General features: G+C 38.0%; 1 protein-coding gene across 1 annotated transcript in view; it reads right to left on the bottom strand.

The window, feature by feature from the left end:
* Window positions 1-21,398, bottom strand: part of KCNIP4 (potassium voltage-gated channel interacting protein 4) — a 446,323-nt gene extending 424,925 nt beyond the window's left edge. Inside the window, exon 1 of the mRNA XM_075752408.1 lies at window positions 21,198-21,398. Coding sequence (XP_075608523.1) covers window positions 21,198-21,258 — 61 coding nt within the window. The 5' untranslated portion in view covers window positions 21,259-21,398. The remainder of the gene's footprint in view (window positions 1-21,197) is intronic.
* Window positions 21,399-26,908: the final 5,510 nt, after the last annotated feature.

Genomic DNA, 26,908 nt, shown 5'->3' with positions numbered 1-26,908 from the left:
TCTATGAACCAGGCAGAATATTTTTTCTTTGTTGTGTCCAGAAAGCATCGAATTATTTTAGTATTTGAGCCAAACCAGTATATTGCAGTTTAATCACAATATGATATCAAATATGATCTTTTCTTACTTCTGTGAAATTTCAGCGTAGTCCTTTCTTGCTGTAAATTATGTATTTAATATTCTTCTCCTGAGTCTTCAAAATAATCAGGCCAAGCAATTACAGTACTTGTAGACACAGAGGTTGACATTACTGGTAGTTTTCTATCTCCAAAAAAAAGTCAAAGCAAACCCCAGCTCCTTTACATAGAAGGCTGAACTTGCCATTACCATCAAATAATACTGGGCCTAATACAGATAAAACAATGTGTTGCTAATGAATGGTTTTCAAACAGCCACAGGAGTTTGCTAAGAGGCAGACAAAATGAGAAAGCGAGTAAAAGATTTTTTCATTCCCTTAAAAATAGCCAGATGGGCCTATAGTAAACTTGTCATAAAGCTATGATTTAACCAGTTAAAATATGGTAATTTATTTCTTCCTTATATTTAGACTTTACTCAGTCTGAAAACTTTTAACGTTCATGGCAAGGAACAGACATTTCTTTGCCATATTTGCCAAAACTCTATATACTTGTATGAGGTAGTGCTGAATGTCTCAATCTTAAAACATACACACTCTTCTGTTGCTCTTTCCAGGATCTTTATTTGAAATTCATCTTACAAAATAGTTAATAATGTCAGAATTTACTCCCAATCTTCTTTTTAGAGAGGGAAAACTCATAGGAGAATTTAGGACCCTGTAGTGCACTTTGAACAGTACAATTTTATTTTAGAACAACTGCTTCTCTCTGCAGAACCCTTGAAATCTGATGTCAGCAAAAAAGAGTCATTATACTTGAAGATTTCCACAGAGAGAAGCAAAAGATTCAGAATACTACTCTCCCTACCAAAGTCTATAGATTTTTTTTCTTTTCTTTTTACTGTTTAAGTAAACTATTGACACTAAGAATAGGAAGAAAAACGTCTCTAAAAATGGAATTAATCATCAAGGGAAGTTAAGCGCCATAACACCACTGAAAGTGAGTCAACCTTACCTAAGTTATCCTATTAAAGGTTGCATTCGGCTTTCATAAGTCTAAATTTGCAAGTCCTCAAGGGTGCAGAACTCTCATAGGCATCCATAAGAGCTCTACAAATTCAAAATTTGTAAGGTGAGGACCCACCATCAACATTAGATTGGTTTTGTTGAAGGTTGAAACATAATTTGAATAGAACAGTGATACATCTAGGCTATTCCATCTAACAGGCTGCACGCAGTGTTTATTACTTATATGGTGCCCTAAACTTTGCTAGCCTGTAGAAAGTTCTGCTAATTGAGCAGAAGGATGAACCAGGCAGCCATGTAACAGGCAACTTGGTTTAAATATCCCATTATAGAGTGTGCAGCATCTAACCTATCCTCTTTCTGCTTGGTTTCTTCTTTCCTGTTAAAGGGAGTTATATGTACAGCACAAATAAACTGCTGGAAAAACATTTTAAAGACTATGTCACATAGATATCTGGTCATTGTAACCATGTAAGGAAGTACTTCTCATCAAAAAGCAGTGTCAAAGATGGGAAGCTAGACAGACTCTCTGCCTTTTTTTTTTCTCCACCATTCAATTTTTTTTTTTTTCTATTTTCCCTTTTAAATACAGATCTAGTAAGGCCTGATGCAATGTGAATTTATATCAGACATATTTAAGTGTACAGAGAGGGAAAGATATGAAAATTATCCCTTGTTTCAAAAGTTTAAAATATCAAATGTACTTTAAACAAGTGTTTATAGCACTCATTTCAACATTTCTGTATGTATCTAGATCAAAAGATAGAAAAGCTATTGTAAAATAATCACATAAACACACAAGTGGCTCTTCAGTAAAAACAATTTAAAATATAAGTGCTTCCACTAGTACTAGTTATCAGAATCCTTTCTTAGCTGAATTGCAAATTAATCACAGGATAGTATCCAAGTCTGCTACTGACTCATTAGCAAAAAACTTCAATTTCAATAAATTGGACATTTAAAAAAAAAAAATTACGCTATCAACTTTCAGTACAAATTATCTCCCGACCGGAAAAGCTAAACTTGCTTGCAAGACAGAAGAAACAATATAAAAAGAATAAATTGCTTCAATAGTTCTCTGCTCAAAATCACTGTCAGTTCATTACTTCCAAAGCTTTATAACTGCATTTAAGTGGTTTTAGTTCCTAAAGGTGATGCCCACATACAATACTTAGCACTAGCTTTAATTAAGGTTTCATGTATCCCCAGATTGCTCCAAGCTAGTATTAACAGTCAACTGATTTAATGAATGCAGAAACCATGGTCTTGAACGGGGTCTACATTAATTTGGTAAAAGGCAGCAAACTAATATAGCCAGACTTTTCTAAATGTTCTTTTTCTTGCAGTTAGAGAAAGGATTTCATCTTCAGTCATGATGATCATGTCTCGGAGCTTGAAAGAATTGAGCAAGGGTACAGGCTCTCTCCTGATCAAAATATCTTTTATTCCTGATTATTTTCAAGCATACATTCAGTCAGATTTTATGACTTATGTCTCCTGAGGATGACTTTACATCTTCAAATAAAGGTGTTAATAGCAAAGGAGTTCCAAAGGTCCACATCTCCACTTTGAGATGTGTCAGTCAGTAGGGTTTTCCAGAAACAAATAACTATACTCAACTTGGGTCTCTGGAATTCCACGTACACTGTTCTGTGTGGTTATGACTTCATGAGTTTGAATATGACACCTGTCCCAGGCAATTGCATTACTCCCTGCAAAACCCTAACAGCACTTCCTCCATCCTTGGCCATAAACTTCCTAGGACCAAACAGCACCATAGAGGTCTCTATTGCAAATACAGCCTATTTCAACACTCTGGGGTTTGCCAGTTTGGGGAGAAGCTATTTTTCTGATAGTCTGTTGTCCCTGGGAGATTTGGCCAGTAAATGCCAATTTCCTTTACTGTGTGGAAGGATATAAACATTGATAATACAGTTATACAGTTCTCATGATCAAAATAAGAAATCACTGAAAAGGTTGAAGCATTCTGAGCATAGTTCATATCTACAAAAACTCAATTGACTATCATATGCATCCATTTTATCTTTTTCAGCCAAAAAAGTACTACACATTTACCAGATCTAGTATAGGTAGGCAGGATGTACTAAAAAGCTTAGCATAGTAGTTGCAATATTTCCTGAGTCTTCTTTCTGTGGTTTTAATTCCTATAATATTTGGTGGTTTATTGGAGGTACAGCTGTAGTCAGGTTTTATTATATTGAAATCCTAATTTTCATCTTTGAAAATTAAGGATCTTGTTCTTATTCGCACTTTGAAAAATATGATTTTTTTTTTTAATAAGCAAACTGCTAATCGAAGTGACTGAATGTATATCTCCTCTCTATTAAAATAACTGGTATAGTATTGGCACGGAAAGACACTTTGACAAAATGTCCCACTGAAATCTTTAGTATAGGGCATGCAGGTCTGAAGACATTTATCAAAGTCTGTCTTGCTTTCAAAACTGATAGAGAGCTAATGTGCCCATCAGAACCATCTCAGAGTACTAAACTCTTTAAACTCCCATGAGTTTATAAAATCTAATGGATAATTTTCTTATGTATATTTTCAATACAAAATATAATCTGATAATCAAAAATTGAAATTTAAACTCTTTGGAAAGAGTTAAGAGGCTGGGCTGTTTTGTGGGTTGGGACTTTCTTCCCTAATTTTTAACCATGTAACAAATGCTTGCCAACAAGATTAAGTTTTAAGAATGAACAAGTCTCTCTGCAATACGGTTTTTGTTTACAAGGAAAGAGAGTTCTGAAAAGTACAAACATTTCAGCTCATGCTCTTGCCTCAAACATTTTTAATATGAGTTTTATTAACACAACAGTTTTTAATAAGAAAATTTAAGAACAAAAGGTTTCCTTTTTCATCAAAATAAAAAAAGAAAATGGAACGAAACCATAATCCAGTATCCCACCTAGCACTGAATAAGGCCCTAAGACAGATGGAACTTCAGGTTAGGTGAAAATTTCCTGTATTTTCAAATAAAGAGGAAGAGCAAAATGTACTGCTCTAAGTTCTGGGTTATATTATGATACAATCATCAAATATTTTTCGTTACAAAATAGGCTAATATTGACCTGAGCTCAGCTGTGCAGTGCCCTGTGTTCAACTAGAAACTGCAAAATTCTTTGACTTGACTGGAGACATCTTCTCTATGCAAGTTAATATACAGTCTTATAGCATCTGTTCTGATTGCATTTCTTAAGTGGGTCATTACGTAATATCTAGATGCTGTTGCTGTGGGCTATAACACATTAAGAAACTTTGAAAATCACTTAAAGTGAAAAATGTGAGAGAGCTCCAGAACCCCTAATCTGGTTTACATTTTCCCTGGGAAAAATGACAGCTTAGTACGCACCCCACATTTAGGTTTTGAAAAATTTGTAAAACCCAGTATGAACAGATATGTTTATTTTACCCCATCCAACCCACTCAGTTCATTTAGAGATACTATAGATGTACAACACGATCAAGTTAAGTATCATACACAGAGACGCAGTGAAACAGGAAACAAAAATAATTTCTTTTTCTTGCATGCTATACATGCATAGGCATATAGATCCAACATTTCCACACTGTGGCTCAAATCTCCAGCTATTGATGCTCACCTAGGCCTCTGAAGGCTTTTCGCAAAAACAGGAGACCAACAAGGTTGAACAGACAGATCAAGAGCTCTAGAGAAATGGCAGAAAGGACAGATCCCATTCTACAAGGGTTTTACATACAAAACCAACAAGAGTTCTAACAGCTAAGGAAATTATACTGACACAAGAGTTTATTCTCAAAATTAGTTTCAGATAGATCACAGCAATAACATGTAATACTTGAGTGCCTACAACTTTGAGTACATATTAAAGAAAACTGTTCTTTTTGGTGTGTCTATGCAATCCTCTAATTAAGAACTGAACTACTTAACACTGAACACATAAAACCATTCATTTCCAATCCATGAATTATTAGTTACATAGTGCATCTTACACTGCAGAACCACTCTTCCAATTTAACACATAACTACAATCTTCCCTGCCATTTGCTTAAAAATATTCATCCAATTTTCTCTTCTTCTCAGTGAGGATCATCCCTGGAATAACTTTTAAATACAAAACTATGCATAGAAATGTAAACAATGATGAAAAATGCAATATTTTGGGGGCTACAAAACTACAAGTATCCCTAGAAATTTAATTACAATTAAGGTACTATAACAGCACTTTAAAAAGTGTCCATTTCAGTCACAGCATCACAGAATATTTGAGGTGGGAGGGACCTCCAGACCATCTGGTCCAACCTCCCCCCCCCCGCTCAAGCAGAGCCACCTACAGCAGGTTGCCCAGGACCATCTTAAGGTGGTTTTTGAGTACTTCCAAGGAGGGAGATTGCACAACCTCCCTGGGCAACCTGTGCCAGTGCTTGGTTACCCTCACACTAAAAAAAAGTGTTTCCTGATTTTCAGAAGGAACCTCCTGTGTTTCAGTTTGTGCCCATGGTCCTGTCAGTGGGCACCACTGAAAAGAGCCTGGCTCCATCCTCTTAGTACTCTCCTTTCAGGTTGAGTCTTCTCATCTCCGGGCCAAATGGTCCCAGATTTCTCAGCCCTTCCTCGTAGGAGAGATGCTTCAGTCCATCATCTTCATGTACCTTCGCTAGACTCTCTCCAGTATGCCCATGTCTCCTTTGTACTGGGGAGCCCAGAACTGGACATAGCACGCCCTCCGGGTGTGGCCTCCCCAGTACTGAGTAGAAACTTTCAGTCATTTTCAAGCCTTAAAAAATTACCATTTTAATTTCCATTTTTAGCTTCCATCACAGAAGAGCTCTCCGCGTATACAATTCTGGGAAAAACAAACCTGTGTGGTTTTTCTTAAGTTAACTGAATATGGGAAACAAGGAATGAAGTCTTCATGTATTCAAGATTTTAAAACATTTTTCATAGTAGGCTGAGAAGGCACTTACATGAGCTAAGAATAAATCTGGTAACTGCGTCATCTCTGAAATAATTGGATTTAGAAGCAATTTAGCAATGTTTAAAAGAAGTATAATCATGCTGAACATAAATTTGATTCCTTAGCATAGAAAGACACCTCAAGGTGTAGTTTTTGAGCTTGAAAATATGACAAAGACAAAATTAAGTTAATTTGGCTTTGTGGTCATTTCCATAGCAAGCAGGGATAATATTAGACTTCATAGTCATGGTGTGCAAGGAAAACCCTATCCAATTGCTATGATCAAACTCTAAGTGTACGTGCAAACATTCTTGAAATATTCGGTGAGCTGTGCTTTGGTAGAGTATTCTAAAAGTTCCAATTCTAGCACCATAATAAAGTAATGTAATTTATAAAATTAGCCAGCTTCACACAGATTTATACTCTTTGAAGTGCTATTGACTTAATTTTCTCTCTGGGTTTTTACTGACTTTGTATATTCTCTCTGGACAAGTAATTGCATCCTGAAACACAGAAATTACAAAAAGTTACCAGGGTGTGTCTGCATCATGCTGCAGAATGCACTCTGTGATACAGCTAATCTAAAATGGTGTATTTACTAAGTCCAGCACTGACATTCTGGCACACATGTATTCTACTTTTAAAACCTGTGATGTTTATTTTTGACACAGCTATACATTTTCTTATTCAAGAAGGCATTTAGCTGATGGGAGTTCTGTACTATATTCTGCACATGTGCTTTTCTACAGTCACAGCTAAACAAGCAGCCTGAATACACACAATGAGAATTAATTGCAAATTGTCAATCAGGCAAGTGGTAGGAGCTATCAAATAGTGAGGAACAGCTTCGGCTCAATGATGCTGATGCTTGGTGATGGTGATTAGATGTTAGGAAAATCTTTGACAGAAAATTTGGCTCTAACAAGGCACAATTTTGGCGAAATTAATATAGTAAATCCTAAAATACATAGGCCTAATCTTTAACAAACATCTCTAAAATATTAGGATGGACCCTAAGCATACCTCCATAAATTCCCTGAGCTAGGAAGGATCACATTTGAGTTCTGCAAAAGAGATGAAACTGTAATTCAAAAAAACTCACCCAATTTCTGGGCCCCTGGAGAATGGGAAAGCTCCCACAGTGCTGTCTGACATGTGGACATACTAGCTTTTCCATTCAGATCAGGAATGTGCTTTCAGAAGTCCCCTAATAGTCCCCAGTTACCATGCTTTGGTTCACATCACAGAATGCACTTGGAATGCACGAATTGGTTTCTTTTAGATGAAACTAAATAGGAAGATGTGCTCCAGAAGTTTAATGCACTTAGCATTAGCAGGCATTTAGTCAATCAAACTAGACTAGAGCTAGTCTAAAGTAAAACCCTGTAAAAATTCTTATTCATTATTACTCAGTAACCCCATTTCACACTGCAAGTCTGAGCTACCATTTCCCAAATTCAGGCATAGCCCAAATGCCTAGACTGAGAAAGTTATAATCTACTAAGACTTCTCAATTTCATTTCTCTTTCACTTACAAATTATTCTTCAAGACTTCAGAAACTGTCCAGTAATTTTATTTTAGGATGGTGAGAATTCCAATGAAAAAGCATTGTGAACCTATCATGCCAGAACAATGTAATTCTCCTCCTAACAGTACTATCAAAGGTACATGATTACTGGTTTAATAGCTTAATAAAAGACTAATGACTAGACTAATAAAAACTTATACAGGAACAGGCACAACAAATGGAATTTGTTGCACACTTTATTTCCAGCTAAGGTCAAGTGTCCGACAAAGTTGTTCTGAAGGAAAAAGGCAATACTAGGCTGATATACTTGTAGAACATTTAAAATAAAATTCAAAGAGATAATAAATGCTGTGCAGGCAAAGACATACAATGTATAAAATACCATAGTTGTGATGAATGCTAACAAAGTAATTGTTGACCAAAACACTGTGAAGTTGCCAAAGTATACAGAAAAGAAGATGATATTATTTAAATGTATAAAAATCAAGTGTAACATTTTCCCAGCAAGGCTAACAAAAGGAATGTTGAATGGTATAAAGTCAGAGTGCCAGCTCTGTGCCTCTAGAGGACTGCCTGATAAAAGCCTCTGCCTGGGCTCGTTAAAATGGCTTTATCACATCTCAACTGAATTCAAACACACAATTTAATTTATTAACATCCACAGACGAGCTATCACAGAACTCTCCTGGAACTACAAGCTTAAAGAACCATATCCCTAAACTATCAAACTATAAAAATGAATTTGGAAAAGACAGATAATAAATCCTCTATGGTAATTTGTATGCAAGTGCCATTCTAATGGTGTTTTTAATCAAGCACTGGACCTAAGTTAAATACTTTTAGAGTATGTACACCAAAAATTACAACTAGAAAGGCTTAAGCTGGTACAAAAGTTAAAATATATGACATCTTTCTTGATTAAAGCCTCCTAGATACATCAGCCTTGAAAAATGAGAGAGGAATCAGCACACCCTATTTTATCATTATAATAACATTTGGTAAAGACACTCATATAAAGCGGAGGCACATCTTTTCAAGTGTGAGATGGTACAGCACTGATAAAAATACTCTGAATAAGAAGTGTCTGAAACTTCAAAAGCTTTGCTATTGCCTGTGACACTGACTTTTCATGTTAAAAAAATTGTTTAAAGTAACTGTCTTCAGTTTTTATTTATGGAAGAGAGAACTAAGATGTTCATGCTACATATCAAATGTTCAAGAATCAAAATATCCTTAGAAACGATACAGTTCATAAAAAGGTCACTGACAAAGTTTTCTCCTTATTTCTGTAATTCCTTTCTGAAGATCCAAATCAAATAGCTGGAAAGCTGGGCGAGTTGAAGGTGTACTTATCTATTTTATTTATTTGGAATATCTGTTCATACCATAAAATAGACAAGTTCTGGAGGCCCTTGAGGATCCCTGCAGGCTTTCATCAAACTTCCCATAGAAATGAGGTAAAGTTAATGGTTACTATTTCTTGTAAGACAATGACTCCCACCCCACCCCAAATTCTTGACAGCTGCTTCATACAAAGGTAAAAGATTTGCTGCACTGCAAGGATGTAACTTACTCTACAGTGATTGCTCCTCGACCCAACAGGAACGGGGAGCTGCTGATCTCACCTCCATGGAAGCAATAACACCTACAGAGTTCTTGTAGGATGGGAAGAATCACCATCAACAGGGGCAAGCTGGAATCTCTCTTTTGTGCAAGGCAGAAACTCCTGGAGCTAGGTTGAAATCTGTACCCTACTTCTATTTTTCCAATTTCAAGCACTGTAGTCAGTAAGCTTCCAACAGGTTTGGAAGTTAGAAAAACCAACACTCAAAGACTAGTAATCATTTGTAAAGTAGAAGGCATCAAGCAGAGTTCCAGAGAAATAATCTATCTTTTAGAAACAGCTTAGAGAAAAACTATTTGGGTAACACCTGTGTATCTGGGAAATCTGACACTGTGAACATGTGAAATCACAGGCTGAAGAAAGGTGGAAGGCTACTGCAAAAGGGGCAGCAGTTCATACCTGAAAGTATAAACAAGACAAAAGTCTGTAAGATATACCAAATAATGTTTTTGTCCTATTCAGTACTGTAAAATCTTGGCTATGTATTTCATCCATTTTGTGTATCAGGCTTTAAATGTAAGAAGATTTACTTTAGAACTACAAAAAAGTTTGTGCCAGGAAAGATACATTTTGGGGTAGACTACCTAGTGAAGTTATGAAGCACCCAGTACTGGTGGATTTTAAGTACATTAGACAAAAAGCTGTCTGAACTACCATATAAATATTTGATCCTGCCTTGGGCCATCAGGATAAATAATAAGACTTTTGAATTTCTCTTCCAAAGTATTTCTCTCTGATTCCGTGTTTTTTATTGCTTTTATCTGAAAAGGACAAATGAAATCCAATGTAATAGAAATTTTGAGCTGGATTTTGCATCAGCCTTCTGCCCTGAGTAGGCTGTATGGATTACATACAGCTGTATGTAATCAGCCTGGTTAGTAACTGTCTGCCTAGCATTCAGAGACAAATATAAACCTAGAAACTTGGTTAAGTATATGTCTATTTCTTTTATCCTCAATCAGAAAAGCCACAACTTTGGTGGTGGGTTTTTTTCTTAAAATACAAGTTTCACAAATCATGATATTGCACAAAAATGTCATCATTCCTTGAAGTTTTGTTTCTCTGAAAGCAAATAATTAACTGGCTCTTTAAGAGTTCCAGTATTCTAAGCAGGGAATCTTTTGATACCTCTTTTTTGTTTCTCATATTCTTTCTTATCATATTAGCATTACAAGATTAGATTAACATTACAAGGTGTATTGTCAATGTAGCTGGGTATCCTTTAAAGCCACAAGCCTATATTTTTGATTTATGAAATTATGGACTATGCAGGAAGAGAGAAAAGCTTTATTTCTTCCCTTCTCTGTAAGGGGTTTCAGAATCTCAAGGACTAAAGTCAACTGTTCAAACACTTACAACCAACTATATTTCTTATGTATAACAAGATGAATTCTCAGTTGTAAACACTACGCTGTATGGCAACTGCTGTAAGATCAGGCCTTCTAATCATAATGAAACAGGCACTGATGGATCAGGATGATCTATATTAATTGCTTCAGTGCAAGTTGCATTTAATCAATACGCACTCTTCTTGGAACACAAACCATCGTTTTAGTGTAACTGAAACAAGAAACTGGTACCAGTTTACCTAATTAACTGTATGGTTACTATTGAATACACATTTCTTCTAACACTACACCTGCAAAATGGACAATACACCATCTACACAATCAGTACTCTAAGTTGCCACTTACCAAACAGTGGTTTGATAATCCCATCAACTTTTTCTTGTTTGTTTTCAGTGAGGAATTAATCTCTTAACTGACAGCGTTTCTGTACGTACTCTTGGTGATGCAGCATACATGAAAACACATCATTAATGTTTTGGGTTCTTGAAAGGAAAAACACACACACACACAAAAGCCTACTTTTTTTCTGAATTCTTTAATTGAAAATATCCTAACAGATTGTCAATCTAGTAGTAATTTAAAGTGCTGTTGATAAAACACTTCTTAATAAGATGTTAGAAATTTACTGACACCTTTCAGATAGCTTTACATTCCATTCTGAACAGGTCAAAATGTTCTTGCTTTAGCATTTCTAAGTATAGGCAGTCATTCTTGAACCCTGGTAAAGTAAAACATTATGAATAGAGTTGGTTTGTTTTGGGGTTTTTTAATACTACATGGGGTTTTAGCTGAATAACACCCATATCTTCAGGAAGGAAAAAAGTTACTGATTCTCAAGAAGTCTCGGATGACTCAAAGATTTTAGAAATAAGAAGAGATCTATATTGAAACACAGAATTGCTTTATTCTATTTTAGTATCAGAACATTAGCTGAATGCAAACAAAAGGTACAACTGAAGCAAAGATTTTTACAAGTCTAAATAATATCTAAATGCTGCACAACCCTGCAAGCTAAGTAATTAAGGTATTCAAGTATGCATCTGTATAATTTCAAGTCCTGATAGCTCATATGTTTAATAAAGATTCAAAGTACTAGGGGGAAACATGACAGCAGGTGTGCCATGTAAAGAGCTATGTCACTGTATACCCTCAATCATGTCTGTTCCCTCCTCACCTTAACCCCAACATACTATTTTTCCTCCAGGCTATTGGAATTCAGTTTTATAAAACATGCATTAGGGACCCACCAGTATCCACTGGAGGCATCACATACTCTCCTTTCCTTTGACAACTAACCAACCAACCTAGAAAGAAGCACATAACGACAAAACAACATCGCTCTGAGGTAAAAGATTATGCAAGAAGGTAAGAAAGTGCTTTAGCTGAGGGGTTCACCCATGCTTTCTAAGCGGCAAGTAGAGGCAGAAGTGGGGAGACATTGCTTGAAAGACTTGGAGGTTTCAATCTCCTCCTGAAAAAGAGGATCTTCATCACCATGTAACAGAAAGCAGAAAGGGCAAAACCTATCACCTATTTACCAAACCCATCCTGCTATTTGACCTCCTCTTTCCCTTGTTTCCCAGATATGGAAATAAATACGTAGTCCTACAGAGACGGACTGAAAGCAATGACTTTGCGGCAAAGAAAGAAGTGGGTTCATAGGTCCTAGGCACAGAGGTGGTCCTTTCATGTTCGTAATTCTAGACAGTAGGCTAGGAAGATGATTGCACAATATGGCATATTCCAAAAAACAAAATAAGAAAACCCCACCTCATCACCAACACAAAGATTGAAGAATGACATAGTATATAAAGTAGAGCTAGTTACTGACACAGTAGCATGAAATTCTCTGTATCTTAATCATACTGCACACTCTCATAACTTGCAGGTATATCTACTTTGTTTTATTATATTTTTGTTCTTAGACATCTTAGATTTGGTAGACTGCAGACCCTGGCTGTGCAGAAATCAGGGCAGCACCTAAAAGTCAGTGTGTGTATGTATTCAATTACAGCATCTTCTTAAAAAAAAAAAAAAAGAACTTTATTGTGTATTTGTTTCAGTTACCAGCAGGTGGATGCTGCCAGCACACAATACTCTAGAGAAACAGTCTAGATTTATCTTTCTCTATAGATAGCATTACAACATGGGATACTTTTTATAATGCTGCATCTCAGAACACAACAAAATAACCTCAGATGCCCATAAATCAACCTGGAAAAGGATACATAGAATAGAAAGAGGGAATCATTAGATAGCTAGGGTACTATTCACTTAGCAGTGGAGTATGTTGATAGTCAGAATGATTAAGGACATTTGGGTATCACCTGGTTAAAACCAGCTACGTTGTCAAAACTCAAGACCTATGGTGATCCCAGGAAACACCTATTACATTTTTACCAGCACGCAATGAAGCAAAACATGATTCTATGGCTGCATCTGCTTGATATACATCTTTTATATTGCTTCAAAAGAGTATTCTTTAAGGATTTTTTTCCTGCTTCATTCTACCCAGGAGTGGTTGGAACAGGCTTTGGCACACTCTAAAACAAACTGTCTCAAAAAAAAGGTCAATCCTTTCTAGGGTGTTCTTTGAAACTATGAGCAGTAACATTCATGCAAAAAAGCATTATACTAGTATTGGTTCTGTTATTTTGAAAATGTGATCATAGATTGTTAATTTACAGTACTTAGCATGTACACAGATATCTCTACATACTATTAAATTCCAAATCTCCCTGTTCAGTTGCAATAATGCTTTTACCTGACAGAAGTTATATAGAGAGTGACTTGCAGAAGATCATAATTTCAAATGGCATCAGGTAAGTATGTTAAAAATAAAAATTAAAAAATCCAACAAAACCCACTGTATTTTTCCTCCATTCCAACTTACTGCAGGCATTTAGGACATTCTCCATTTAGGATAGTTCTTTTCATCATATTATGTTTACCTTTTGTTTGGCACAATGTTGTCTTTCAATTTTTTTTTTTTTTATTATTATAACATACCCTGTGATATCATTAAACATAGTTATTTGACTTAGAATTTTTAATTTTAAAAGTGAGAATTATGTACATTTTGTAAATTTTTCCACAGACTCTTCAACAGTCACTAAACCACACTCTATTGATAAATGCTTGTGATGTAGAATACAATATAATTTATTTATTTAGAAAGTGTTACCTTAAATTAAAACACCAAGCGAAAAAACTATACTGGTAATACAAGCAAAGAACAGACCATATACAGTAACTCTTCAGTAATTAGAGACTGTTTTGGAGCACAACCAACAAAATAAATAAACAAATATTATTGCTTTCTTTACACAAACAGGGATATTTGTCAATATTGCAGACTCTGTGTCTGCAGTGACTCAATGATTTCATCTGAATCATGTTGTTTCTCCTCTACTTAATAAAACTGTTCAAGGATTTGGAAATCAATTGGTACAGATGACCAGAAACATTTCTGTGAGAGTGTACAGAAAGCAGAATTTCTTAGGAAAAAACCATGTTAGGGATTTGACCCAAGAAGGTGTCAACAAGCAAAGTACCAGCATGACTAGCTTCAGCATTTCCCACTGCAGTCCTTACATGGCAGGGGAAAATAGCCAGAAGACAGTACGTTACTGCAACGCCCGGACAGCGAGTGCACCCTTTGCAGCACTAGTCAGGTGGCACAGATTTGGGAAGCCTCACAGTTATTGCATCATGCAATCATCTCATCTCATCCATTGAGAGAATGGAGAAGGGGTGCTTGGGTCACTTTACTGTAAAGCATGTAGATGAGTGATTCAATAAAAGGTTTTGGTCATTTGACTTTATTTCAAGATATGCCAGAGCTATAAAACTTTTAATTACTGTCAAGTATTTCCAGCACAGCAGTTTCCTTCCTTCACATGGAATCAAGTAAACTCGATCTGTGTTTCAGTTCCAGGTTTAGCATTCTCATGATTTTCACACATTTATACATTGCAATTATTCCCATAGGTATCAAAGGGTTTATAGGAATAGTGACAATTGTCAAATGAGTTACTGTGACGAAGTGCTGTTCTGGTTGTTCCCACTTTGGGTAAGGATTCAGAGAAACCTGCACTATGAAGAATCAGACCCATCACCACATTTTATGGCTACTGCTTACCTTTCGAATAAATCCTAAATGTTTCTTCTGGATCATTAAGAAAAGTAAACTTTTATTCAGAAATAAGAAAAAGATTGGTTATACTAAAGCCTAATGACTACAGTGATATTCATAAAAATTCTCTCTGCTGGAAAGGTAACTGAAAATTTTGACAAGAAGACAACGTATCAGTAAAATTGGTCTTTTTTCCTACCATTAAAATAGCGAATCTTTTCTTACTGACTGCATGAAATAGCACAATCACCTTGCAGTCTATATCTTAGGACATTCAATGCCTTTAATTTTGTATATCCATGTCTACGCTCTCACCACGTAGTCATTTTGTGGCATACCGGTATAATGTGCTGTATAGTGCTAGACATTTCACTCTGCTCAGCGAAGCTTCTGGGTTTAATCTTTATTTGGTGAAAATACCTGGCCTACAAATAAAGATACTTTCTCCTAAAATAAAATCCAAACATTTAAATGTGAATTGTTGTTCTTAACAAGGCAAAATGTTTACAGTTAAAAATTTTCTATTGTCATGGCTTCCACCTGTAGTTTGTTTCTCCTGTGGACACATAAGCATCTATGTCTTTCATACCATTGTTTGTGTCACCATGGCATAAATTACAAACATACAACAGGGTATGACAACTAAAAACTACCCCCAGAGATTTATTTTATAGGTGAAAAAGAATATAAAAGAGCAACACTATATTTATTTTCAGACCTCTGACAGAAAGCTCCTTTTAATACCATATTAAGTCTCTCCTAGGCTGCTAGAAATAAAACACAGTATGTGTTCAGATCTACAGCTTTTATTCTGTGTTTGGGTTTATTCTTAGAGGTGAATGGATTCAATATACTTTCAACCCAACCACATATTTTAAACTGCTGCCAGTTTATGGTTGTCTACAGACCTCCCAAATTCATAGCAGCAAGTCTAGAGCCCAACCTCCTCTGCTCCTGCATGCATGAAGGCAATAATACAGAAATGGTCTCTCCTATAGAGTGTGAGAATGGAAAACGAAGAGAAAAAAACCAAACCATGATCTATATGATCTATAGGATCCCAAGACTCCTGTAATACAATTACAAAATAATAATAAAGAACATCACAAAATATTTGGATTCCATGCTTTCCAGAGTTCCGTAGACTCCAAAAAAATATACATTTTCATTTCTCTTCCACACACCACCTGGTGTACTCAGTGGGAAATCTGGACCAAATACTACCCAGCCACCAAAGCAATAGCAAGCAAAGACCTTGCCAGAGAAAACAGAATTCTGAAGGGACAACTACTACCAAAAAACTAACACCTATGTCAACCTTTTGTCCATTTATTTTTCACAGAACCACGCGTTATAGTTCAGGCCAAACATTATGGAGACATAATGGCCAAACTAGCCCATTAACCTCATAATTAATTATCTCCAGCTGTGCTGCCACACTGTGCTCCAAAGAAAGAAGGTTTTCATATCTGCACTCCTTACACCCCAGAATAGGCCCAAGCCTATTAGTTAAAGTGTGTGCTAATAAATAAGAGAATCCTACTTGGTTCAGATTGCATTGACTACAACTACTGAAAAAACAATTTGGCTCCTGGCCCAGTCGACAACCTTGTGCCGATGTTCTCTCTCTCTCTCATTTCAAATAGGAGTAATGGCCTCTGCTAATAGGAGACAATAAATGCCCAGCGTTCGTTTGGCAAACAAGATTACGAATACAATCTATTTCAGTACTTTAAAGAAAGAGAAGAGAAGCAGAATTGTGGAGAGAAGGATAGTAGGACAGCCTGGCAAGAATGTGCATATCTATGAAATAGTGAAGCAATCAAACGTTGTTGTATTTTTAGATACTTTCTTTTTCAAGTGCCAAAGATTCTGCATAAATCACAATGGCAAACTGAGTGGCTGAGATGGGATAGATTACAGCTGAATGCTGCATGGATCAAATATTCAGCTCTAACCCAAAGCATGAGTCCTAACTGCTTAGCTGATACACTGTAAAAGCTTTCCATGACACATGCTAGCTACTTCTGTTATGGCTAAACTAACTGCTAGATACGCTATCTGCCTCTATATACTTCGTAACATTTAAAAACATCTGGAAAGAGTCAGCTCTCTAAGCCCAATACACCTGAAACTTGTCCAGATGTTCTGTTATTTATGTATTAACTCTCTCAGCATGTGTAGTAACCTTGAAACACAGAATAATGAAAAAGCAAGCTGGGTTTTGTGCAAATTCATAGTTATATTTATATTGATATAAAATTGATATTGATGGAAAGCAAAGGTATTTTCAGCATTCATACCAAATATGACTCTCTATACTAGAATTTTGCATGTAATTACTGCTTCCCACACTCGCTGAATACAGGAATTGGAGATGGAGGCGGAGACCAAATTTCACACAGAGGTTTATGCCACAGTAAGTTCTCTCAAAACATCAGTTATTTACTCCCTCCTGCAGGAGCAGGATGTAAATTTTACACTTAAAATATCTGCATCTATTTGCATGTGCATTATAAAGATACCTCCTTTATGAGATCATGAGTCCATTTAATTTATTCCTTCCCTTGTGTATTTGCAACTTTCACAGAAACGTGGCATTTGGAAGCAGCATTTCTAGCTGACGGTAGCTCCTCAATGAGAACGTATCTGTTACAGAAGGCTCATGGCAGAGACCGAGGATCCACTGGGGTACAGGTGCACAAGACAAAATGGCCAGAAGGCCTCTCATATCTAAGACGACATGAAGAGAGTTTAAGGACAACAGATCATTAGTAGAAAAAGTGACACTGGCTCTTGACTGACAGCACGTTCTATGGATGGAGCTCCTAGACAAACCAAAGCTTTCATGCTGATATGAATACTGGTGGAAATCACTTGGAGAGTCACTGCCTGCTTTTGATCATGTCAGATGAATCCCAGCTGGGATAGAAAGGAATTGGTCCAATACATACCACCGCTACATAACAGGATTCCAGTATCCCTCAATAGGACAGCCTTTTGTTTAATATCAGTTGTATCTCAAGCTGTGTAAGAAGCTGCTTCCTCATTTCCCTCCTCCCACCTCTTCTTTTTTCCTGAAACTGTTTTCAAGTGCATTTTTTCTCACTTTTATAATTTTTCTTAGCATCCCTTTTCCTAAATTCCTATTTTCAGCTTTTCCCATATGTAGTTTCTTGTCCTTCTAGCACTGCTTCCTTTGTCTTCTAAGAATGCCTCAAGCAACAAGAGTAAGCCATTCATTAAAAGCAAAACTGAACACTATTGCACAAGGATCTCTCAGAGGTATGGCAGAAAATACCAAAATCTAGGTAAAGTTAGAGAAACACTTCTTAATAGCACTATTTGGTCCATCTTCTGCACATGATGTAGAAATGACAGCCTCTTTCCTGACATGCAGAATTTGCAATTGCCCTGTCTAGTCAGACAAAATCTTCAAAACTTGTCGTTAATGACTCCATGGCTTTCGTAAATATTACTATTGTTTGAATAAGGAAGGGTATACTGGTCAGCACCATCCCCATCCTGAATTCATGACACCCTAAAGCAAAGCAACCAGTTGCTGTGATAGCATCTTATTCCTATTAGTATTCCCAACAGCTTAAGTTTGTCCTAGATATTGAACCCACAGGACACCTTATGGTTAAACTTACTCTTACCCACACAAACCTTTTTCTGATAAACTCCCTCTGTTCCTCTCACTTTGCCAAGACCCTTAATGCCTTTACCCAAGAGCAGATGAGTTTTGGCTATCACTAGCACAAATACAACTTCCTCGCAGATAAGACATTGATAAAGATTGTTTCATGGGGCACGAGGATGAAACAGTTCATCCTTACAATGGCTCAACATTTAAGAGAGGAAGCATTCTGTTACTTCAGCAACTCTCAGTGGTGCTCCAACTGACATTAACTTGAATGTAAAAGATGCCCTGCAAGTTGCGATAGAGTAAATGTAAGGGGAAGAGCAGTTGAAGGGAGTTGTTACTTATAAAAATCTTTCATTTGTTATTAATGATTTCCATAATTTAAGCTGCTTGTGTGTTACTTGGGATTTATTTCACTTGGAAAAATGAAATGGAGAAGCAGTCGTGCTTCTATTGGTTTAATTTTCGGACTCTCATGCATGACCATCAAATCCTTGTAACAACTCTACTGCAGGCATTACCATTTAAAAATAACTAGTATTTTAAGCATTGTTTCTATTTGAAGAAAAATAATGAAAAAAAAAATCCACCAAATGCTTCCTCATTAAGTAACCAACAGACAGGTGCATTCAGAAACACTGATGGCACTGAAAATGAGTTGAAACTTTAGGAGCCTGGAGGGAGAAAGCTAGAGAAACGATGGGGGGAAAGGGAAGTTTAGATGAAAAAGGGCAAAAATTTTGGGAAGATGAACATACATGTGCTCTCTCAGATAAGGAGGAAGCCCAGAGCAGTGAAACTAGACACTTGTCAGCTTCACATCACATCAAGCTAGTGACAAAATATGATGAGTGGTGATCTAACCTATGTCATACTCCAAAAGAAAGATCTTTTCTTTTAGCTCTGTCACTGTTATTTTTCTGTGTTCTGTTTCTGACATAAGAACTTATTTCTGAGAAATGTTTTTCCTACAGTAACTCACGTTTCAGTTAGATTTTGCTTTTTAGTTTAAAACAGTGCAAAAGTGTATCTTACTACCTCTCACCATTACAAGCTTAAAATGAATTAAAGCCATCATTAATTTCTAAAAGTTACAAGGCATGCTATAGAGAGAACCAAAGTGGAGAACACATCTAATATACAGTTCAATGAAAACATTTTCTGTAAAAATATCCTCTTGATATCTCAAATTATTTGTATGATATGGCTTCAGATCATATTTCCCCAGTTTTCATATAGACACTTTCCTGTTACTGCTAACTATACCTGTAAGATAAAACATTAAGCTGCAAACTCTCTTTATGCTTCAACACCCATAGTAATGATCCATAAACCATATTATTCCTCAATAGCAGCTGTGCAAATCCACTGTGTCTAAATCATGACCTTAGTTTTGTTTAGCCTGAACAGTCCTGCATGGTGGTTGCACGGGTGTAGCTAAGAGCCTGCCTGGTGTTTGTCATTGATGATGTATGTGTTATGGAAAAACAGTCTGACTTTCAGATGTCTAACAGACTAGAGCTGTAAGGCTGACAGTGGCATGTGGAGGGAAAAGTCTTAATTATAACTTGGGGAGGTTGGATCTGAAAAGCAATGAGGAGTGTCACAACATCACTTTGGTGGCTGAGTCCCTTGTTGGACACCCATAATGACTAAGTACGCATCTTTTTCTGAAGCTTTAAAGAAATGCAAAGATGGATTAACAATTGAGCTGATAGCCTAAAACTAATTGCATAGTCAATTACAGAAGTTCCCTATCCCCAAATCAAATGATCTAGTATCCTATCTGAAAGGCTACAAGCCCTAATACAGGAGAAAAACTGGGACATTAAGGAAAGAGAAAAAACAAGTACAATCCACCAGAGGACACGTGGCTGTGAGTCTCTTCCAGCAAGCAAAAGACTATTCTGAAACATCAGAAATCAAGCAAAAGGTGGGACTCCACTGTGTCTTTCAAGCAACTTGATGGTAAGGCTGCTATTCTACACTGGCATCACGCAGTTTGTGAGAAATCTAGCAACACAGCAGGAAACATGAAATAGTTTTCCATCTTCTCTTACAAAATAAGTTTCCCCTGATTTTGATTGGCTATTTTTTCATTAACTGTCCAACCATCCTCTGCTTAAGCAGCTACCTTGAACTGGGCACCTTCCTCAGCAACATCATGTCACACGTATTGCACTCAAGCAGCTTTATTTCTAAATAACTCTGGTTCCTACCCACGCTGGGAGAAAACTCTAACATTCTAGGAGTCACAGTCATCGTGGAGGACAGCAAAGCATGCTTTTCTCCTCCCTAAAATACAAGTTATTTTGTAACCTTTCTGAGGTGAATGTGCAACTGCAATTTGCAATACAGAGAAGAGAAAGGCACCAGATAGCCTTTGGCTTACCAGAAGCAGCTGGTCTCCATCAATTAGTTGTTACTTGGACATCAGGAAGGTACAAAGGAGACCAAAGCAGGGAGATGTAGGTAGGACTGATCAAAATTACCTCCTGGGAGTTGGTAACTAGAGACAATATGCATGGTTCGCCCAGGAGGTTCATACCCAGCCCCAGGTCGTTTCAGCAAAGGCAAAAGTACCAGTTAGGTCACAGCAGGCATCTTACGACAGGCTTCACAAGCCTTGAACGTTTCTGAGCCCAAGATCCCAGGCATTAAGCGTTTGCTTACTGTCCCCATAGACATACACACACACACATTTTTCCAAGACAGTACAGATGCGTTTACCCCATGCAAGCAAACAGCTCCCCGCCCCACGCCAAGTTGCAAGACTTCTACTTAAAGGTGAGGGGCGAGACCCCAAAATCACTAAGAAGAAAAATCCCGCGCCCCCACGCCACTCGCGTCCTACCGCCTGTGGAGCTGGCCTCCTCCAGCTGCGCCGAGATGCTCTCCACCCTCCTCACATTCATGCTGGGAGGCGGGAGGCGCCCGGACCCGCGGCGAGGCGGGACGCGGCGGGGGAGCGCGGCAGCACCGCCGCGCCGGGGCCGCGGGAGCCGGAGCGGGGCCGCGGCGGAGCGAAGCGGAGCGGGGCCGGGCGCGGCACGGCGGAGCGAAGCGGAGCGGGGCCCCGCCTCGGCGGCGGCGGCACCTCCCCCGCCACCCGTGGCGGCGCGGGGCGGGCCGCGGCGCGGGGCTCCGGGGAGCCCGCCGGCAGGGGCGCCACCTCGACCCCCTCCCCGCCGGGCGAGGGGCGGGGGGGGGCTCAGCCCCGGCTCCCTGTCCTGCCGGACTGCCCTCCGCAACGCCGGGCCTGCGGGCCGCTCCGCCGGGGCTGCCCGCCTGCCTCCGCGGGGCTGAGCCGGCACCCGCGCCGACTTGGGAACAGGGGCTGCCGTGGGGAGAGCCCCGAGCAGGAGCCCGGCAGGGCAGGGCAGGGCCGGGCCAAGCAGCACTCCCCGCCCTGCTCTGCGGCTGCACACAGGTGGTTCCCGCATCACCTGTTAGCACCCTGCCTGCCGAGCCAACAGGCTGCCCGGGACGCAGACCGCCACCGAGCCCTTGCACAGGGGAGCTCCCATCTCGGCTGCGCTCCGGGAGCACCTCTGCCAGGTTAGCACGGGCTGGGGAGTTGGGGCCGCTCCCAAAGCCCGAGGGTACTTTTTGGAATTGCTTGCCAGCACTGCGAACACCAGCACCAACACGGCCATCAGCTCAGATCTGAAAGAGCAAGCCCACGTTGTATCAAACCCTTTCCTTTTTTTACAAAACACTACATTCGATCAAATTATGGTAAATTCTACTATAGGATATGAAATTCTAGGAAGCCACGTACGGTGCACAGAAATAATACCAGACAGAAATGATTTACTCAGTCATTTTGGACAGCTCTGAAGGAAACTCATAATTCCACTGAAACCAGTGAGGTTCTACCCTGTGATATCAGGACTGATTTGGCCGTTGTGCTCAAAGAAAAAGGGAAAGGGCGTTTTAAGACACTTTCATAACTCCTCTAATTTATAAAGGCCTACCGTGACACACCATTAGAAAATGTTTCCATTATGGCAGTTCTCACAGTTCAATTTTATACAGATAACTTTTTAGTCGTCTTTACTATTTCTTTTATTCTTATATGAACAATGACTTGTTTCAGAAATCCCAGTTATTCTTCTCTTTGTGTACATTCCAAAAAAAATACAGTAATTTTTCAAGGCACATAAAAGTTATAGGCTTAGCTAACTAAAGTCTAAAATATTATTTTTGATGTCTAATTTCATATTATTTCTTGAACCACGTATTGTAAAGATTCTTATCAGCTGAACTATAAAAGAGTAATTCCTACACCACACTGCCAAGAAATGCTTTAGGAAAAGACTTCTATCCTCTTCTATTTCATGGGACAAACTTATGTCTGTTTTCACTCCAAAATGATGGAATGATTGAAGACTTGAATGAGCAGAGATGTTACAGTGTAGTATAACACTGGCCAAGAACAACTCAATGTTGAGTAGCTGCTGCCAAGTATTCTTTTTTTTTTTTTTTTTTTTTTTTTTTTTTAGAAAAATGAATTCACTGCTGGAGGTTTAGGAAACAATGTGAAGAGACAGGATTCAGAGTACTGTGTTTATTATGTGCCCTCAAAAGATTTCCCTTCTATAAGGTGAATACTCAGGTAGCCAGGATATGGCTCGTCCTCATCAGAGAAATTCAAATCAGTCAGAAGAGAGATCAGGATTTGGTTTCATTATCAGGATTTGAGTTTACATATTATAAAGAAGCTAACCTTACAGATAACTGTAATTTATCACAATTTTGCAGGAGTCCTTGTTGTCATAAATATACAGTTTTCAGGGGGAGGCAATTCTGATTTATGGCTGCCACTTCCCTTTGCTCACTTTGCTCTACCCCAGTGTTGTATCAGAACTCCGTGAGTTATGAAAACACTGTGAGCAGCTGGTCATAACAGAGTGAACTAAGGCAGGAATGGTAGTAATACATCAAAAATACCTTTGCAGTTGCCAGTTAAGCTACACATTCATCTTGTGTCTTAGAAAGAATTACAGGTATGCAGCGCAGCGCAGAACATAAGCTCCAGAAGTGTCTACCAAGTTTGTACAGATAAGGTAGTGTGTGACACCTCTATGATCAATTGTGCCTGAGGCAAAGAAAAAGAAAGTGGCCCAAATAAACTGAACTGTCTCCATAAATGTGCATGTTTCTCTCAAGCTCATCTTTATTTTTCTGTTTGCTCTCTTTGTTTCCATCCACCTGCTCTTTGTCTTCTGTTCTTCTTGATGGGCCTTGCTTGAAATAATTTGATCAATTCCCTCTTCATACTCTTTCTTTTTTGTTCTCTCAGGATTTAAATACTTGTCTTAGAAAAAGCCATAGTCTTTCCCAAACTTCCTTTTGAACTTTTCCATTTCCTGGCTGTTTAGACCTATTAGTTTTTTCTTGCCTTGTAGATACCTATTTTCCTTTTTCACCACCACTGCCGGTGAGATCTAAATGTTAGCATATTATTTAGCATTTATGTACACAGTAGGGGTGCAGTACATATATAAAATAAAAGCCTATTTAAAAATCACTGGGAAAAAAATCAGTTAATACAGACATATATAATTTTCTGACTTCATAAGAACTATAGCAATAATAGAACTGTGCAGATTTTCAACCATTGAGCATCTGGTTTAATTTTATCTATTTCTAGATCATGACAACTATTGGAAGTAATTGACAAACACAAAGATTAAATTTGTGTAATTTTGATGCTCTATGTAAAACAAAACAAACATGAGAATGTGGGTTTTTTCCAAATTTGCTTTAAAGGGCAAATTCTTTATTGTTTGCCAAATCTGATTCAGTTTCCTCCAATTAGCATGTCAAGCCCATGTATCTGCTCTATATAACATTCAGTAAAAATTGACATCAACTGTGATTTCATCCCTTCTATATAATTACATTTCAACATATAATTATATTTCTGTGTATATAGAGTTTCATTCTAGTTTCTACTTTTTGAAATATATAACTCCTTCCTTTCTTCCTCATTTATTTAAAATATTTATTTTGGAGCTAAATGCTGATAACACCTTGAACATGTATTTAGAAGGTACATGTATGGCTAAAGATTTCTTCCAGTCACCTGTGATGAAATTTTAATTTCTTCTTGAAATAATTGATGCCATTTCTTCAATTAGAATCTGAATCAGCATATTTCTGTTAGCCTCAAATGTAAACTAATTGGAAAGTTTTAACATAATTATGATTTAGTGTGTCCAAATAAAGCTCAGATTTCCACAGCTGTTTAAAATATATAATATATAAAATTAAGTTTTAAATTGTGAACCTAGACTAATGATCAAGGAGGCATTTTCATCCAAAAGAGAAAATAAAATAATCTTTGGTGAACAAAAAAATATTCATCGTGATTTCTAGAGGTAGCACCTTCCTATCAGGGAGGACCTATTTTTTTCCTACCTATTTGTGCAGATGAGAAGAGGCTCTGAATCAGAAAGTGTACAGCAATACCCAAAGATTCAGTCCTTTCAGTGTCTTCAGCTTCCCTGCTGGTCTTGGGACATCTGCAAAGGGCTAACACAGTAATTCAGGTACCCAAATTATATTTGCACTAAGGCACTGAATAATTCATAATTAAGCAGTTGAATAGAACAAATATAAACCCAAATGATTCAGCATGTCCATGTTACTTTCTAAGCCTCCAGAAAAGCCATTTATTTTTGCAGTGGTTCCTCTGCTGAAGAACGGCCCTGCAGGTGGGAGCTTTCTAGATTCCCAGAAGAATTTGTCATTAAACTTACACTGCATGTCACTTATAATGTTTTTCGGAAAGAAGAAAAACCCAGTTAAATCAGTCTGTTACTTCTAGGACAAATATTCTTCCTCCTCCAAAAAGTAATAAAATTCCATTTTGCTATTTATTATTCAGGCATGAGAAAGAAACTGTTCTTCACGCTACAATACATTTCTAGGAGTATTTTTGTTCTCAGAAGTATATTTTATTTATTTTTAAGTCACACTGTGTAAGAATGTTTCCTGCAAAAACATTTTACGTGTACTTTAAATCACAAAACATTAACCATAATTTAACTGTACTCAAATATTTACTGTCTGTGATAGAAGTACTTGATCTAAATGAGAAGTCTCCTACACCTTTGAGAGTCCTCTGGCACCCCAGTGTAGGCTGTGCATTGGGTGTCAGTGACAAGGTGTTCGTGCAAGGGCTGCAGGGTGGCCTCTGTGAGGAGAAGCCAGGGTTGCTCTGGGCTGGATAGTTGGTTCCAGGTGGCTCTGCAACAGACCCACCACAGGGCACAGCTGAGCCCATCAGCCAACTTGGTGGCACCTCGAGGAAAACATATACAAGGGAGGGCACAAAAGGCTGAGGAGAGGGTAATGAAAGAGGGAACACCATGGTCAGACGAGAGGGAGGTGCTCCAGCAAAGCATGTACGCTCCCAAAGGGACTGAGGACCACAGAGTACCCGCGCTGGAGGATGTACACCACCAAAGGACTGTGGCCTGTGGATAAGCCCATGCCAGCACAGAGGAAACAAGTAGCGGCTCTAGAAAAGAGTGAGAAACAAGGAGTGGTAGAGAGAAACCAGTACGTACTAACCGCAACCTCCTGCACTGCCCATCATCTCACTGAGTGTAATCTGCAGTGTGAATAAGGAGGGGAAAGAGGTCTCTGGAGTGAATTTGAGCCTGGAAAAGGAGGAGGAAATGTTCCTTCTTTATGTGTTTAAATGTTTTTCTTCTTTATTTCCCAATACCCATGTCAGTAATTAAATATTTATGTTGATTGTCAATAAATTAAATTAAATTATCCAAGTCTGTTTTGCCCATGACAGTAATTGGGGAGTGATTTCCCTGTCTTTATTCTGACACCCAAGTTTTCACCCTTTGTTCTTCCCATTTTTTCCGCCGTCCCATTGGGGGTGGGGGGTAAGTAAGCAGGTGTGGGGTTGGGGTCCAGCTGGGGCCAACCCACCACAGGGTGGATATGGGAGAATTCAAAATACAAAATTAGATTGTAGGTGTAGGAAAGATGTCACAGACTACTAACAAGCTACATGTCCCTGAAACAGTGGAGCTTCAATATTTCCTGTTAGCATACAAAGTTTTAAAGAGTATCAGTGCTTTCAGAAAGAGAAATCGAGAATATTCTGATTTTTGTGCCTATTAAACTTTAACCAGGACATTTCTTCAAAAGAACATTGTGCACTGTTTATCGTCATCCTTGCACAGAAATAAATAGTGAGAAACAATGAAGGGCAGCCCTGGAATTTGGCAACAATTGGCCATTAGTATTGCCATACCTTTCTACAAAAAAAGTGAGAGGAAAGGGTGAGAGCCTACTTTCCTTAAAACTCCTTTTTTTTTTTTTTAAATTAAGATTTTGTAATAAGTTCTTTAGGGGTCAGAAGCAATTTGACTTACCATGAATGAGTAAACAAGTCAGAATTTATATGTGGTAACCAAAAAGAAAGGAGAAAACAGTTATTTAATAACCTTCCAATTAAAACATTGTCTCCAGATGTGGATCAGACAAGATATGGATTGATGTCTTGGTTGGGGCTTTTAAAGCAAAACTCAG

This window comes from Balearica regulorum, chromosome 4 (genome assembly GCF_011004875.1).
Source record: "Balearica regulorum gibbericeps isolate bBalReg1 chromosome 4, bBalReg1.pri, whole genome shotgun sequence".
Lineage (NCBI taxonomy): Eukaryota > Metazoa > Chordata > Aves > Gruiformes > Gruidae > Balearica > Balearica regulorum.
The sequence above is the reverse complement of the archived record's forward strand: the minus strand, read 5'-3'. Positions and strand labels throughout refer to the sequence as shown.